General features: G+C 45.1%; 4 protein-coding genes across 4 annotated transcripts in view; 1 reads left to right on the plus strand and 3 right to left on the minus strand.

Moving 5' to 3' along the window:
- Nucleotides 1-6,561, plus strand: part of T265_13767 (hypothetical protein) — a gene marked incomplete at both ends in the record, with an annotated part of 15,718 nt that extends 9,157 nt beyond the window's left edge. The window contains 3 exons of the mRNA XM_009170424.1: nucleotides 1,138-1,242; nucleotides 3,739-4,090; nucleotides 6,011-6,561. Coding sequence (XP_009168688.1) covers nucleotides 1,138-1,242; nucleotides 3,739-4,090; nucleotides 6,011-6,394 — 841 coding nt within the window. The remainder of the gene's footprint in view (nucleotides 1-1,137; nucleotides 1,243-3,738; nucleotides 4,091-6,010) is intronic.
- Nucleotides 5,532-7,588, minus strand: T265_05410 (hypothetical protein; the record flags this gene model as incomplete). The annotated part of the gene is made up of 2 exons (XM_009170408.1): nucleotides 5,532-5,702; nucleotides 7,574-7,588. The coding sequence occupies 2 exons, from the start codon at nucleotides 7,586-7,588 to the stop codon at nucleotides 5,532-5,534; spliced, it is 186 nt and encodes a 61-aa protein (XP_009168672.1).
- A 574-nt stretch (nucleotides 7,589-8,162) lies between these two features.
- Nucleotides 8,163-14,410, minus strand: T265_05411 (hypothetical protein; the record flags this gene model as incomplete). Its single annotated transcript, XM_009170409.1, has 3 exons — nucleotides 8,163-8,393; nucleotides 8,988-10,191; nucleotides 14,190-14,410. 3 exons carry the CDS (start codon nucleotides 14,408-14,410, stop codon nucleotides 8,163-8,165), a joined length of 1,656 nt encoding a protein of 551 aa, XP_009168673.1.
- A 2,401-nt stretch (nucleotides 14,411-16,811) lies between these two features.
- Nucleotides 16,812-17,392, minus strand: part of T265_05412 (hypothetical protein) — a gene marked incomplete at both ends in the record, with an annotated part of 10,449 nt that continues 9,868 nt past the window's right edge. Inside the window, 2 exons of the mRNA XM_009170410.1 lie at nucleotides 16,812-17,068; nucleotides 17,097-17,314. Coding sequence (XP_009168674.1) covers nucleotides 16,812-17,068; nucleotides 17,097-17,314 — 475 coding nt within the window. The remainder of the gene's footprint in view (nucleotides 17,069-17,096; nucleotides 17,315-17,392) is intronic.

The following is a 17,392-nucleotide window of genomic DNA, read 5'->3' on the forward strand; positions in this document are numbered from 1 at the left end:
CACTGTTGGGGATGGCCATAACACAAATCAGAAGGAATAGGCACTAATAGAGGTTTTTAGTATAGTTGACAATGGTGAGATGCCACACGTATAAAAATAAATACAATGCAAAATGGGAGCAATTCAAAAGAGGAACTCATTGTCTGTGAGAGTACCTTGGTGAAAGTCCGGACGGCGGGAACGTGCTCTTCTCCGCAGTGCCATTGTCCGTGGACTTGTGGAGAGGTTGGCTTCCTGCTCCCTGCACGCGCGCGAGTCTGTGTGCTGACTGTGTTTGGTTTCCCTATATGTAGGTCTGTTTGCGTGTACGTGAGTGTGACAGTACATGAGTAGTTGCTACGCTCACTAGACGGTACAGACAATCGATGTCCGATGAGTTAGCTTAATGTGACGTGTTTGCGAGTATAAAAAGGACAAGTCTCGTGATCCAGTGAGCGATTGTGAGCTGAACAGTCAAGTATATGGGTGAGGGGGTAGCTACAAGCCCAGTGATTAAGGCGTTAGCTTACGGACTGAAAGGTCCGTGGTTCGATCTAACCCTCAGCGTCTCGACTGCCCCCATGTAGGCTCTGGCAACCCGGCGGTATCCCAGCCCTCGTGCATCTTTTCGTTGGTATAGGACCTAGACAGCTGGACGTTTTTTTAACGTCTCTTGGTAGCCCTTTGTGATGGTAGCCCAATATCTCAGCTATGCCATATCTCACCAGCCTAAACGGGACGCACAGACTTTGAACAGTAAAAGCTAGATTACAACTGGTATGTCAGTGTACAATATATTGTACTGATGTGGCATGCCGCTTACACTGGTCATCCTGAATGTTCTCCAATACATGAAATGGACGGTTCCACATGTCTAGGCTAAATTCAACACCCACCTTACTCATAGGGAAGTATAGTTTAAAATTGACAGAGGAAGCCTTAAAGGATAGCCGCATGAAGGAAAAACCAGGAAGAACCGGATTATGGTTCTCCACTTTACTGCTGATATGGTCTGACGATAGCTATTTTAATGCTATTTTATTCAGAAACCTGGAGCTCACCGAAAGTCAGTATTGAATGAAACTACCAGTTTGATGTTTATCAACGTTCCTTCGAGGATACTGTTTTTGCAAACATTGATTTTTTTATTGATTACAGCGATTTATTTCGTCGGCTTCAGCATAAGCAAGCCCGTGGACTTCATCCAGGAGGTCGGTCGGCAAGCATTCAGGATCGCTGGAAAGACATCGATGCGAAACTCAGGTGAGATCTACGTCCTGTCCTCAGCACCAACGCCAATTCTGCCACCGCGCCCCATCTTTGATGTACAGGAAAGCAGTACACTGGAAAATTTTTACCCATAGTCGCAAAACCGGGTCGGAAAAAACATCCGCCAGAAATAAAATCGTGAAATATAGTTGCCGATTTAGTCTGTTTCTGTAAAAGTTGCTACGAAAGGTTATTTTCCTGTCAAACCTAGCAGTCCAATCAATTTTTTGGTTCCGGCTAAAAAAAGGATTAAGAATCACTCGGTCGTTAGTTATAACTGGTTTCTCAGATTACTGGTGAAAGGAAGAAGGTCTTCGACGCGGAGTTGTTTACAGCAACTGAGCAGTTACAGACTATTGGACAGGGAGGCAAAACTCTCATATACATCTTGTTTGCAAAAACTAAATATCCATCCTCTCTTTGAACACGCCTTCCTGAACTCTCCTGGATATTCATTGACTACTACTCAAATGCAAGCAAATGCTACAAAGCGATTCCATAAATTCCATAATGGATCCCACTTTTCAAGAGAGGCGAAGCGGATTTACGAGTGCACATACTACTCGCATGTCTCCCACATCAGTAGTATCCACCGTTACGCTGGTGACCGTAACTAAGATATGTCCTCTGTACTTGTAGCCATTTAGTCAGTGTTTAGAGTGACGATTCCTCTTTTATAAGGCAGTTACAACAGTCGAATCCAGTCTCATTTTTAGCGACGAATAACCATACTGTCGGGGTAGAGAGAAAGACTACGGGGAATATTGTTGGATAAAGAAATCAACATAATTCCAAATAGTTTTGAGTTGGACCCCCAGGGAGTTACGACGTGTGACACATAACATGTTTGTCTGTGTATTTGCGTTTGCATTCGATGAACTGTCTGTAGACTGGCCGTATAAACACTTACTAGCCATTTGTCTTTAGAGGGTCTTGATTTTGCCATGTTTTATCCGTTTCCTGTTTCATCGACGCAGAGCTACTGTTTCTAATAGTAACTGGAATACGTCGATCGGCTACACAGGCCCTAATGTCAGTCATATTCACCTTTTGTGGCAGTGGGGGATCAGCATCTTAAGAGTTTATCCAGCAATCTGAACTGAACCATCACTTGTTGGTATCCAGGCCTCACTGATATTTGTGACACCAGTTTTTAGGCTTCCAGTGTGGTATATGAATGCTCAACAATGAACAACCGTATATAGGTGAATGATGTATACATCAGGTGAGAAGGGAGGAGTATGTTAGGCAGGAATCCACGCGGATCCCGCTATACCGCACTTCTTCAGGCGCTGCTACGTCCGATAACCCTAGCCCGCACGAGACTGGCCAAGAATTCGGTACGCTTGCCGGTCCGGTATCAAGACGAGATCTGATTGGTCGAGAATTTGGACCCAGCAGCCAATCATGACCCAGTATTGGCCAAATACCGGTTGCCCATGTCGCATCCAGAACGCATCAGAAATTCCAGAAAGTAATAATCGCCTACGCTATATATACGACGCGCTGTACAACTGTTCTTGACTTCGTTTTGCGCATTAATAGACCTTGCGCACCTTTGGTGGTTGTTTTGACGTAAATCCCACCTTGTGAGGCTCAGACCGAAAACTCAGCTGAGGAAAATACAGTTACTACAGAGTAGCAACAGGAAGGGGCATGTTAAGCCTGAAGTTGTCCAATGCAATGTGAGGGGACCTAAACGAGTAACCAGTGTGCTTCTTGCTTTAAGTTTTTGAGCCCTTCTCACCGGACCGTTCAACAGTTGAAAATCCATCGATGCATTGTCCGATGCCTCACAAGTCGTGTTACAGAGAATTGACGCATCATTCACGGTTGTTCACTATGACTGTCGAGTAAATGGTACTTCATGGAATGGAGCGAAACGATGGGCTTATACAAAGATGGAAAGTCCTGACGAAAGATGATTGGAAGCTTTCGTTGTGAGTGGTCTATGGAAGAGTAGAATTGTCAATGGGATTACGCATTTATTGAATTCCCCCCGGTTCAACGAATGCTCTGTGACTGTTGTGAACTGAAGGTGCAAGCCATTAGTGATCTGCACCGGAGAGTACGATAAATAAGCTGTCTGCTGATGCAGAATAGTTAGGAGCTAAATTTTATTCAGCGATCCTCTGCTGCGACTTTGTTTTGAGAAAGGACCAATCGGCTCCAAGGCTGTTCGCGATATCTGTTGCTAAGGTGCCGTTAAACTCAGTAGTAAGTTTCGAGTCACCGGCTTTGTTTCATTGCTTGACTTTCTAAACGGCGAGATGAATCGTTAGCTCAACGTTAGATTGAGAGCCAGGTTGTCTGATTACCCTCTGGCTGCAACCATTTACGTCACCTTCCACGTGACTGTACTTTCTGAGTTCTTTTTCGCACGGCATTGTCTCATACATTTTGTTCAACACTACTCCAGTGGCATAGTGAACCATAAGGCTTTTTAGCTCGTTTTTACTCTATATCACCAGCTTTTCCTGTATTTTTCAGGTCCCTTGAAGTGACGTGTAACACATTATTCCCTGTAACGACCTTGGGGGAGAATCCGGTGTCCAGTCAGTATCGCGGACTCTTCTATCCACAACTGAAGTGCATTCAGTCAGAAATATTCCAGGAAATCCGCAAGTGTGAAGGCAATGGGGAAAGTTTCACATTTTCAACCTGGTACCGCTTCACGGAACGATTTCTGAGTGATTTTGCGAGTGACATGGAACAAGTGCACTCTGACCTTCCCATGATTCCTCACATTTCGGCAACGGTTGTACGCGACTTGTGGTCAGTCAGCAACTGGGTGCTTTCCCGCGTTCCTGGCGCGGTTGAAGAAAGGAGAATAATAGCCAAGGTGAGGTGTCCATTAGGCAAGAACCTAATGACCAGAAGATCCGAGGTTAGAATTCACCATCTGACATCATCTAGGTTTAGTCAACATGACAGTACTCAGGGTTCCTTCGGGTGACATAGAAGATGAACTCTGGAAGAGTGTCGCGACTGAGCGATCACCATTTTTGTTAGTAGTGTGTCACAGGATGGATTAGGGTCGTTTCGCTTTGGTTGGATTTGCGTGGTTAAAATAAGGACAAAGGTGGTGAGACTACTTGGATTTCCCTAAACATCACTTCAGGGAATGTAACCACCCCGCTTGTGCTCTATGGGGAAAAACTTCTCGAAGTTTCACGAAAAGTGTGTGGTTATTCGCAACACAGACATCCTGAGGAGCTGTGGCAACCCGCATTATTTTGGTGCTACCGCAAAGCTCCTCGATAATGCTCGATCCAGGATCCGCTGTCCCTTTCTCCTGATACAAGGACTGGGCATGCGTGTGTGTTATATCTGCTGATTCGTCAATCTGAGGTATCTGCTGCTGACCCGCTCCAGCACCTAGTTGCCGAAAAAGACTCACAGAAGGGAACACAACCGCTATATTCCGAGCAAGCGAGTGCGAGAGCGTGAGTGCCTGCGAGTGCGAGAAGTACAACGGTCTCAAGCTATTTATTGGAAGGACACTGTCTGAACTTAGTCCAATGCTGACGCACACGGTCTGGCTTTGGTATGAGGCTGTGACGTGTTGCATATTGCGGGGGCGTTGTCTGACCTTGATCAACGCTGATTCACGCTGTCTTGGCGTGATACAAGGCTGTGATGCGCTGCACATCGAGGGGGTGTTGTCTGTTTGGTCAACATCTAGCGGAGCTGAGAGTCCCGGTAGATTTCGGGCATTCAGTAGTTGCTTTCAGGAAGCTGACCTTCCTGATAGTGTGCTTTTTATGTATGGACAAAACTAACGCGATTTACGTTCAACAGCACATTCCTAACAGGTGGCAAATTCTCAGCTAATTCCACATAGTGGGCCTACAAGAAGAGCATACGTCTGAAAGAGTGAACGCCGTATTTTGGGGCTGAAGTCACGAGTGCATTTATACAACCGTTTTATGCTAAGGATAGGATCGATAGTTTATATTTGATTCTGCTGCTAGTTACCCGAACTTTGGCTGTCTCATTACATTACATTATATACATATTTACTCACATTATATAGAATCTGTAGCAACGGTATTCTCCTCAGCTTAGTTCTCGGTCTGAGCCTCCCAAGCTAGCGTTCACGTCAAAACAACCACCAAAGGTGCACAAGGTCTATTAACGCCCAAAACGAAGTCAAGAACAGTTGTGCAGCGCTTCGTATATATAGCGTAGGCGGTTATAACTTTCTGGAATTTCTGACGCATTTAGGATGCGCTACTGGCACCCGACATTCGGCCCATTCTGGGTAATAATTAACTGTTGGGTCAAGACTTTCGACCAATCAGATCTCGTCTTGATGCCGGACCGGCAAGCGTCCCGACCTTTTGGCCAATCTTGCATGGGATGGGCTTCTCGGCCGTGACAGCACCTGACTGCGAGCGGTAAAGCGGGATCTGTGTGGAATTCCGCCTAACAATATCACTAGTTGAACGCAACTATCAAACGGTACAGGACGTTCCAGCAGTAATAGACTCAGCTAGTGGTTCTCAAACTTTCTTGCCCTCTATGGAGGGCACCATTGTGCTTTAAGTGAACTGTGAAACCACATAAGTCAAAGCGGTAGTCGGGCGATAGAGAATTCTATACACGAATACGCCTCAAAAACAGATGTGATCTGTTTCACAAGAGCACTGTATACAAAAACAGCCAACCTCGTTTTACACTCCATCATTTTGCGCAATTTAGTGAGCTTTTTTCTTCGGGTATGAAAGTATGACTATTGAGGTCTCTCCCATTCCTTCAGATCTTGCGGAACAAACAAATACTTGATTCAACAGTCAACGGCATTGTACTTGAGTCGGTCTATCTCATCGAGGTATTCACAAACCCACACGTAAAAGGAATTCTGAAAGGCGCCCGTTCAACCCCACACTCCGGTGGACTTCGTGCTTATAGAATCCCCGGATTATGGGTTACTGCCGGCAAAGTAGAGGAACAGCTGCCTACGATTTCAACAATATGGGTCAACCGTTGGCCTGCAATGAGGGAAAATTTCTGTGGTACTGTACAACTATGCACTGGGGAACAGTATGAACATCTTGACTCCAATCAAACTCAGTACTTCCTATCATATTGTCTGCCAGATTATGCAACTGAAAATTCTATCCTTCCCAACCTCAATTTTTGAGACTGTCTGATTTTCAAACTGTCATCCCTTCCTCACTTTTTCCCGTTGGGCTGGTGACCTTATTCTCCCCTCAATCGATTATTCTTGATTATTCCGTTCCACAGTCCAGGCGGAACACTTTTAACACGTACCTGGATCGCCAGATTGCTTCAAAGTGACTGAGAAATGTTCTCCAAAAAAGTACAAAGAAATTATCAACCTTTTTTGATATCAGAACACTCCAAAAACAACCGTCCTCAAGATAGTTGCCCCAAATGCCTAACTTCCGGATACCGGCCTCCTAACTACCCCCAAAAGCAACTAAAGTAAGATAGAATAAGCATATCACAAAATTGTTCTACACTGGCGACCGTCATGGTTCCTTGAGCTGTACGTTTTGAAAATCGAAAGATACAAGCTTTTGTACAGTTAGTTCTACAGTATCGAGATAAGAAATTAGTGAGTTTGAATATTTTTATGGAAAATAATCGGTCGATTGGCGTTAGTTCATCTGGTAGTGGTAGAAGGCCACGAAAACTCATGAGGGCTTTCAGATATGGGCATAATGCAACTGTGAGCGTATCGGTTGCTGCTTGGAAGTTAATTTATTCAGTTGCTCGAATAACATGACTTGTTTCGTTTGTGATTCTTTGCTTGCTTTAATCTGGTTTTCAAATCACCCTCATTAGAATTTCCACCCACAACAATGAAGTAGTCTAAAATCAATCTTGACTAGTAACAACACTCTCAAATAACATGTATGGTTTTCATAAAGAAAACTACTACTCGATTGTCGACGTATGTACAGCAAGTTATAAGTAGGCTGATACAAAATGGAAAGCTTTTTTCTCTTCGAGTCTCACGTCACCGGCAAGTGTCTGCCGGAATTCGCTCAAGAATTGTTCAGCTACTCCGAAAAAATTGGAAAGGAAGACAAACTTTGTCCACTGTTGTTATTCCTTTAGTCGAGTCTGAGGTTTTAGACTACCTTTGCCAGATTTCATCATCTTTCAAGGAACGATGCACCCAGCAGCGTGTGATGGATAAGGTATGTTCTTCAGATGAAGAAGGAAAGCCAGTAACCTGGTGAACAGTGCTAAATCCCGAATTTGAGAAGTTGATATGTATCAAATCATCCCGTATTCTACACTCTCAGAAACCCTCTAAGTAATGGCTATGAATAATAAAATGTAGAAATACCCTAATCCAAGTCATCTGGTTCATCGGAATAGTTTTGTTCGTCTTCTATCGGTTCCTTTCTTGAGGAACACAAGAGCAGGTTATGGTGTTAAAACACATGACTACTGCTAATGCAACTGACAGATCGATCGTCGAATTTTCTGATCATTCCTCATGTACGTTACTCTTGTTTGAACAGTCCTTCTCCTGTCCCAAGTGCACTTATTCTGGTGAGTCCACATGCATCTAATCAGGGATTGTCCAACGGTCTTCAAGCTTCAGTGTCTCTAACTGACTGGGAAGTCCTGACGGCTGGGTCAGTCAGTCGACACAACCATGATGGTGGGTAGGGGATCGAAGCCTTTGGCTAGTCAATCACGTTGCTCAATGGCGGGACGGTTCAAGAGTTAGAGCTCCAAGTTACTGATCGAAAGGTTCGTGGTTCGAACCCGACCTCTGCCTCTCGACTTCTCCTGTCTAGGCTCGGGCAACCTGGCAGTATCCCAGTCCTTGTGCTTCCTTCGGGTAGCATGGCAGCTAGACACCGGAAGGGTGTTGCAGCTGATCGATCTCTCTATCTCTCTATCACATTGCCCAGGTTCATACAGCATTACCTGTTCACACGTGATACTTCAGATGCGTCCAGCGTGCACTGGCGAGTAGTGGTAGTAGGCTCACCTAACATTTCAGATGTACAGAGTTCAAACCCCGGCATGGTCAAGATTATGCACTGCCGATGATTTCTAATTAGATCGAAATTCGAGTCTGGTGCTACCTCTAAGTGGTGTGAACTCACCAGAGGGATTCCGCCAGGAGAGGGTGAATGTGACTTCCACAAGTCCTGCGACCATCTACAACTAATTTCTTACCAATATTTAGTCTGAAGAAAGCCTATTCATGGAGTAAACGAAGTTTTCACTAATCGAGGTAGTTAATTTGAAGCGAAAAACAAGTCATACGGGTAGAGGAAAGCTAACAAACTTCTAAAGTTCGCAGCGCTTGGCAACTAATTCAAACTGAAACAGTATGCTTGCTTACAAATATCTGGACTCGTCGCTAGAAGAGCTTCTGAGCTCTAATGACAAAGCCTCACTGAGACTGCGTTTTATTTCACTTGTGGTGGGGAGCACGGTCAGCCAGTCCATTTCCAATTGAATGACGTAATCAACGAGGAAAAGTTGCGGAAACCTGAGCATTCGCATATCCTGAAAAGTCGCAGTTGAACGTATCTGTTTTAAACAATTCCAATTTCAATAAGAATTGGAGCCAGATAGTCTAGCAACAAAAATTAGACATTTATCGTAATAGAAGAACAAATAAAAAATTCCGAATTAAACATTCGAGGATTAAAAGTTCACGGCAAAGTAGAGTGAAGTTTAGGTTAACAAAATAATACTTCATTATTGAAAGAAAAAGGGAACGTCGTTCATCATACCTTTTCAACGCATGTACACGGTTCTCTAAATTTTCTCTTCGTTGATTCAATTAATCGGATCATACCAGTTTTATCGAGATAAGCGATATTCCATCCTTCTTGACTTGTATCATCTGGTACACGCAGCACATCGAGTAGCGTTGTTAACAGAGTATTACACTGGTTGTTCACTTTAAACTGGCCCGCAGGACAAGATGGCACCGTGTCCGACGAAGTAATCAGCTGTTTTGTCGGGACCTCCCACACAGCTCCAGACAGTCGCGGACACATTTGAATCCAGGCACGTACTCGATCGGTGAACACATTGGGCTCTAAGATGCTCGTATCACCGACAAAATCTGAGAAGGTAACCATTGGACCGAGCCAGCTGCAAACCGAACATTGTTCGATAAACATGCACAGTCTCTGACTCAAGTTTGGACGAGAAATCATCCTCGAGTTAGAAAATGCTTTTGTATAGTCCGGGCATGATTCCGTCACCAACACCATTCTTGAGCACGGTGGTGATCTATCTGATTGAATCAGCAAAGATTCCGTTTCAGGACTAATGTTTGACCAAGCAGGGAAACCGTTTTGACTGTTTGGTGGCGTTTGGGAAAATGGAAGAACTAATAGTGCCAGCCTGGAAGACTGGCCACCGGGAAAGAACGACCGGTTTGGACCATCAACTCTGTTACATCCATTTACATCTCCGGTGTGGTTGAGTAATTCCTCGAGTTTCGGCTTTCCGTAGACTTCGAAAAAGTGAAGTTCCGAATGCTCTTTTGAATAGTTCACGAAGCCCATCTTCCCATAGACACATTCCAGACCAAGTCCATCTTGGTAAACCAATTTGACGTACTGTCCATTGGAAGCAATAACTTTCTCACAAAGTGCGGACATCATCAAGCGACCCAGACCGTGTCTGCGAAATTCCGGTTCAATATAAAATTGATCCAAGTAGACTCCTCGACCACCGTGCATCGGAGAGATGTCTGAATGAAATATCATGAATCCGATTGGCTGTAGCTCTTGATCGCTACTGGCCGAGAACGTGAGTAGCAATCCTTCGATGAATCCATCCTTGAAAAGGTCACTCAAGTCCTGCGGCTCCAGATCACTTTTCTCACACTCTCCGACGTGGTGACGCAGAAGTCTCAAGGTGAATTCATGGACTTGCGAGAAGTCTTCCGCTCTAATAGGACGGACGCTGAACATAGGCCTTCTGAAAGGCCAGGGAATTCAGGACTAAAGACGTCTTTATTACGGTTAGGTTGGTGTTTTCCGACGACGCGAAAAGAAGGGGTAGACAAGAAAGTGAACTGTGAAATGTGCGCGGAGTAAACTAGCATTCCAACCGTTTGTCAGGCGTGGACCGATTCGAAATTTCCGCCCAAACTCATATAGCTTACGGGTAAGAGTGTGTTGATGTGTGATGAGTGTGACCGAAATTAATCGAAATATTTAAACGCTTCTGTGGGTCACGTGGTTCGTCCACACAAGTGTAGAATCTGTCCGCCCATTATGAGGTCATCTGTCCTTATGACAGTCAATCGAATCCTTTGCACGAAAACGCACCATTCGACTACATACACATGCGCAATAGCGGTAAAGCAAAACGACCCACTATTAAGAAGAAAACAGAGGCGGTTTGTGAACGGTTATGAGGACAGCCAAGTTTTGCTACATTGACTAAAGTTAGAACAAGACATTTGCACTATTCCTTTGTACTTTTATGGATGGAACGGAACATAGCGACTCTTTCCGGAATCGGAGTTTATTCAATTGTGCCTAGGTCAAATAGTGCACGACAGTTTCCTGTTGTGACCTTGTACCACAACTGGTCACTCATGAAATGTTTTACAAATCATGAAGTTAGTACCAAGGAAACTGCACCAAAGCCTGGCGGAAGCGCTTTGGTTCGTAATACTCAAAACATAACTGTTTGCTCAGATGAAATGACGTATCATGTTGACATTACTGAATCTTTTGAGATTGTTTATTAACCGTGTTGGTGGATTTTTTCGCCATTATATTAGTTTTCGAATCTAATCAAGGTTTCCAAGGAATGTAAAACGGTAGATCGGCTTGATGTGCTACCTGACAAACTGCTATTTGTATCCAGTTCGACAGCACCATCAATAGCAGCCAGTGAGCCTGGTGGGGTGAACAGTGTTCAGAGCTACATACTACCCGAACCGTTTACTGTTCGAGAGGTTTCGCCAAAGTACAAAATTGAAAAATCTTTTTCAGTTATAATGTAAAGACATGCTCTGGCAGTCGCCGTCAGATAATGCAAGCAACAGCGCCAATACATTGAATTACTTCCAAAGTTTATGTCGAAAACATATGGAGTGCAAGGTTGGTTTTCTCTACCACTGTGGATACTACTGATGAGGCATGCGAGTAGTCTGTGGTCGAAGCACCGCCCAGTGTCTAATGCAAGGTGAAGTTTATTACGGAACTTGTAGAACTGTTTGCAATGTTCGTCCACAGTAGTATAATAGTCAATGGATACACATGAACTGTCAAAAAGACGCGTGAGAATGTTCAGTGTGAAAAAACTATTTGCATATGAGACGTTTACTTTTGTCTTCTCGGAGGACTTGCCTCCCTTCATCGGTGCTAAGTCAGTTGAACCTGGACACGTGTCTACCAACCCAGCCACCAACTTCTTATATCGTGAGTGAAGGTTCCTAGTCCTGAGGGTTTAGGACTACCCGCGTCTGTTCATCCTTTAATGGGTGCTCGGAGTTCTCCGACTGACTTACACCTAAGGCAGTTTCTGGCATACTCACAAACGTGTCGCTGCAGACCGGAATTGCGTACTATGCCAGACTGGACACAAAGACAACTTCAAAGCCCACTGGAGACACTTCAGTCAAGAATGAGGGAAGCGCAATCGAATATGTGGTCACCAAATTTCGCTCCCTACTTCGGGATTCACATCATCCTCCGTTGAACAGTTTTCGTCCTCTCCTAACGCGAGTGTTCTGGCTGCTCGACACCGAAGCGTGAAGGTTCACACTTATCAGAGCTGGGTAGCAGTGCACATTCTTGGCTGTGACGGGGGTTGAACTCCAAACATCTGCCACGTTTGGCATCATCGTCATGGGCAGCATGACATCAGTGTTCAACACTGATGCTTCACTGCCGTACAACCATCATCAATTTGAAAGCCTCATGGAGAAGAAAAGAACAAAGGTGGATTAGGAGGTGACATAGTGCTCTAATCATTTGGAGATGCTTCCACCTCCGGAAAGAACCAGAACGCCATTGATATCGATTAGCAGCCATATTTTGCAGCGTCTCCAACCAGGCGCAGTGGGGATCACGCGGTGTGTTGTGTGAGTTACCCCTTCTGAACAAGCGCAACAAGCTTCAGTAATGCGACTGGTTTCCCCCAAACACCGACCAGTAATTGTCTCACTTTTGTTGATCGGCTGACCAGCATGTCGGGGTTTCCGAGTCAGACGCTTGGATCCTGCTGGACGAATTGTAATCCCGCGACTACTTACAATTAGCGAGTAGAGTAAACAAACAATCTACGACAGAAGCTGATATAACACATACTAAGTTTAGTTTACACGTCTGTGGTGGCTACAAAACGAATGGCACGTTCCCATTCTACCGGGGGGCAGCAAGGGGCAAGCAGTCTGGTCTTAACTGCACTTGAGACTCACCGAAAGTCGCTGTTCTGTTGGCAGTTCAAGGAAGGAAACACTGAACAGTAGTATCGCACAGTGAGTATTTATAAGATAATGGAAGACCATGCGATCGATCCAAACCCATTGAATTCTGGTTATTAGTCATGGCTCTTCGAGGGAAATTTGAACGGGGTTCAAAGCGCCTGGTGGTTGCATAACTGACTCAAATCCCCTCAGGATTCCTAAGAATCTCGAGACGAACTTCAAAGATCTAACCAGAATTCAGTTCGCTCTATCAACCAATCCAGAGGAAAACGGACAAGTGCGTACACTCGATAAAAAATTGATGGAAATGATCGAATGGAACAATCCAAGAATACAAAAGGTGAACGTGATTTAATGAAAGAACAACTAATTTATTTGCGAAGGCAGAAAATCTATAATCTGTAAAAATGTACCGAAGTCGCCTTAAAGACTTTGTGACTGCGGTACACACTCACTCGCCAATTAGGACGGTGGGAGGCACAGTTGAATCCCAGCTTGGTCTCTTGGTTATAATTTGCTAATAAACGGGAGGCTGAGCTGAGAATCAAGTTATTCCCACGTCAGCACCTTATTGAGTAGCAAACGAGTATATGATCCCATTTTCGTAATCTTTTGTGTGCAAGTACGACATGAGGTCGGTAGAAACTCGGGGACTACGCCCGCCTGAAGATCGCAAGAAGGATGAAACTGGTAGTGGGACAATGTGGAACAGTTTTCATCAACCTTGGGAATAGTGTTGTTTCAACAAAAAAGTTACAGGAGAAAGGAACACCCGCAAGTTCATCGTACTCATCAATTCACTATGCCCACTTTGCAGAGTTTCAGCTGAAAAGTGTGTTACCATGGTTTAAGAGCATGCAGCGTTCGCCAAATTGCTTCATCAGTGATGCCAGAGACAACTTTTTCTGAAGCTAAAGGGTCGTGTGTACAAGGCGACTGTAAGAGCGGCATTGCTATCTCATTGTGAGATTTGGTCTCCTCTAACCGCGGACCTTGGGCATTTCAGAGTGTTGGCCAAAGGTCTCTTCGTAGCATAGGAAGGATCGGCTCACTACAGCAGGCGCGAAACGAAGTGAAGAACCAGAAACAGCAGATTAAACATGTCAGTTTAAGATGGCTACGACGTGTACAGCGCATGGCAAACCAACGCCTGCCCAAGAAGGTGTCGTTTTCCGTTGTAAGCCATAATTGGCAAAACGTTTGTGGGGAACAAGCCGAGACATGACAACATGAAGTGAAAGCGGCTACAGTTATATTTCCCCTAAAATCGATGGCAAATGTGCAGTACTGATGTTTTACAGCCAATAATGATGACGTTCGTAATCACCGGTGTCCGATTTCGGAATTCGTATTCAGAAAGATCGTCATCAACAGTGCAGATGAGCTTACCCAGTTCGGCTTTTACTTATCGCTGACAGCTGATGACGTGACCCACTTATCCGAACGTCTGTTTGTTTGCAGGAAAAGGAAGTCAGTCTACCAGTGTAACGCTGATACTACTGATGGGGAGGCATGCGAGTAGTATGTTTACTTCTTGTAAATTCGCTTTGCGTCTCTTGAAAAGTGAATTCTGTTGCGGAATTTTTGGAGTCGCTTTGTAGCATTTGCTTGGATTTGAGCAACAGCCGATGAATATCCAGGAAAGTTCAGGAAGACACGTTCAAGAGAGGGTGGATGTTCATTTTTTGTAAATAAGATGCAAATGAGAGTTTTGCTTCCCTGTCCAAAAGCCTGTAACTGTTCCGTTGGCATTTTCTAATAAATAACTCCGCGGCGAAGGCCTTCTTCCTTTCACCAATATATGAAATTGAGGCACAACCCATGGTTTATCAATACATCTGCAGTGAGCGTTTCTTCCTTCAAGAACTAGTAAGCATAATTCAGAATTGGGATCGGATGTTCCGACCAGACTTGGGTAGCACTCAATCAGTGCGGATATTGTCCAAAGTGAAAGAAAACCATACAACTCGGTTGTCCACATCAATGTTTAGAGACATTGTCAGACATGGCCCAGTCGCGCCCTCATTGATCCAAGCTATTGCCCTCAATGCATAGCTCCTTTCCCAATCCCCCACTTGACAGCCTACTGACCATGCTGGATTTATGCACCAATTTGTCAGCTCCCGCCTGCAATGCGTAGCTACCTACCCCCCCCCCCTCCGCCCCAAATCACCAGTGAACGAAACTGCGGCAGCTACAACCACTGTACGACGAGTACGCGGTTCTTACAGCTGACAATTGTGATGATTAAAGATCGGTCTTAATCAGACAGAACAGTAGAAAGCTCCTTCGTGGTCACAGCTACTCTGGATTATGTTACATTTGATAGCAGTATGGAAGTTACATGGTTGAGTCGCCCATACTGTTCGCTACAAAGTCCGGATTTCAAACACTTTCCAGTGCTTCGTATCAGTGGTGTTCACTTCGTCCTTTCAGCGTTTGTTTAATGTTCCGAATCCAGCCTTTCATTACGGAATAAAAGCAATTTTGGTTGGGGCACCCCAGGTTCGACTCCGCCAGTGCCACCTGCAGAAGCTCTGTTTACTCTATCTGAAATTTTTTGGCCACCTTAGTTCAGAAAATTTCGTTTCATGCAGAGTTAGGGGTTTTGTTCGGGAAGCCAAGCCTTTCACTGGGGGTTCCGACAACCGACGACCTTATTTTTGTTCCATCGGCCTGACCTAACATGGAATACCGACAAAAAACAAGACTGTCATCACCCTTTTGCAGCTGTCAAAATTGACAATTGCGCTTCTGACCCCGTCAACTGGAGCGTAGCAACGTGGATTCGTGAGCGTATGAATTACCTCAGTTCGAGCCTGTCAGTTGCATCTAACCAGACCTCAAAACTCATGGGTCTGCCTCGAAATTCTTATGTCCGTCTGTGCTGCCATAACACACACGCCAGATAAAATGAGGAAGNTGCCGCTAACACACACGCCAGATAAAATGAGGAAGGATGGAGAAAAACAAGCGAAAACCAAGCGAGTGAGCCACCTTACTTGCTGTTGTGACATTGCCACCAGCCCTCGCCCCGTGACCAGTGTTTAGATTGAACGGGAGGTTAACTGTGCACCGTTTCAGTGCTGATTCTGGGTGTGTAAAGAGCTAGTTCACAGTTGGATACACCTCAAAGTTGGACAGATTTTAAGGTCGTTCATCGTTCCATTGTTTGAACAAGATGCCACTAGACACGTCCGTAACGGATGTGATCACTAGGTGTGATGAGAGGAAAGCGGAAATGATGCTCATTGTGCGGGAGAGTTGTACAAAATTTGGTCTGGTTATGGAGGGAAGAACTATGAACACTGCAAACTTTTACCGAATCCCCGGGAGTGCGATTATCAGGGGAGTGACAACTTCGGGGGGAAGGGTCGTCACAGGAGAAGAGCACTGTACGAACCAAGCAGGCTGTGTACCTGGTTCGCAGGCAGCACGTACAAACCAATCCTTATTAATTAAAACAAATGATTAAGATTCTGAACTCAATGCTGTATGGTGAAATATCACAGTAGTACTTTCACAGACTTTCACAAATTTCGTGGGTCTGAAATTCCGATCAGATGAGATACGAAGCGGGCAGGTTATCACTAATNGAAAAACAAGCGAAAACCAAGCGAGTGAGTCACTTTAGTTGCTGTTATGACATTGCCACCAGCCCCCTCCCTTGACCAGTGCTTGGTTTGGGCTGTAGTTCGGCTGCACACAGTTTCAGTGTTGATCCTGGGTGAGTAAAGAGCTAGTTCACAGTTGGATACACCACAAAGTCGAGTAGGTTTCAAGGTCGTTCATGGTTCGATTGTTTGTACGAGATGCCTTGTTGGCACGTCCGTAACGGATGTGATCACTAGATGTGATGAGAGGAAAGCGGAAATGATGCTCATTGTGCGGGAGAGTTGTACAAAATTTGGTCACTGGTAGAGCATGGAGGGAAGAACTATGGAACACTGCGAACTCTTACCGAATTTCTAAGTGCGATTATTAAGGGAGTGACAACTCCGGGGAGAAGGATTGTCACAAGGGAAGAACACTGTACGAACCAAGCAGGCTGTGTACCTGGTTCGCAGGCAGCACGTACAAACCAGTGTGTATCAATTAAGACGAATGATTAAGATTCCGAATTCAATGTTATCTGGTGAAACATCACAGACCTTCACAAGTACCGTGGCCATGTGGGTCCGAAATTCCGATCACATGAGATACGACGACGGACGCACCTGTGAACACAACATATTCGCATTTCGTAGGCGCACACAGTGTGTCGGAAAGAACTACTCAAGCGAAAATAATCATCATCATTATCGTCAACTGTAAGAACCGCGTACTTGTCGTTGTGGTTATAGCTGCTACAGCTTCGTTCACCGATGATTTGGGAAGGTGGGTTAGGTAGTCGCGCATTAGAGGCGGGAGCTGATAAATTAGTGCGTCAATACAACACTGTCAAGTGGGGGAATTGGGAAGGGAACTATGCAATGAAGGCAATAGGTTGGATGCATGAGGGCCATTGAGGGCGCGGCTGGGCTATGTCTGACAATGGCCGGTCTCGGGGTCCCCATCCAGGAAGACGGCAATGACCAGCGCAGCTCAGTTTGCTGGTAATGGCTTTTATACTTCGCCGCCAAGTCATTGTTTGACCGCCTCTGGCTCGCTTCCACCCTTCACGTGGTTGTACGAAAAGAACCCTTCGAGGATGTCAGTTCACCGGCATACGGAGCACGTGGCCAAGCCAGCGCA

This window comes from Opisthorchis viverrini (assembly GCF_000715545.1).
Source record: "Opisthorchis viverrini unplaced genomic scaffold opera_v5_101, whole genome shotgun sequence".
NCBI lineage: Eukaryota > Metazoa > Platyhelminthes > Trematoda > Opisthorchiida > Opisthorchiidae > Opisthorchis > Opisthorchis viverrini.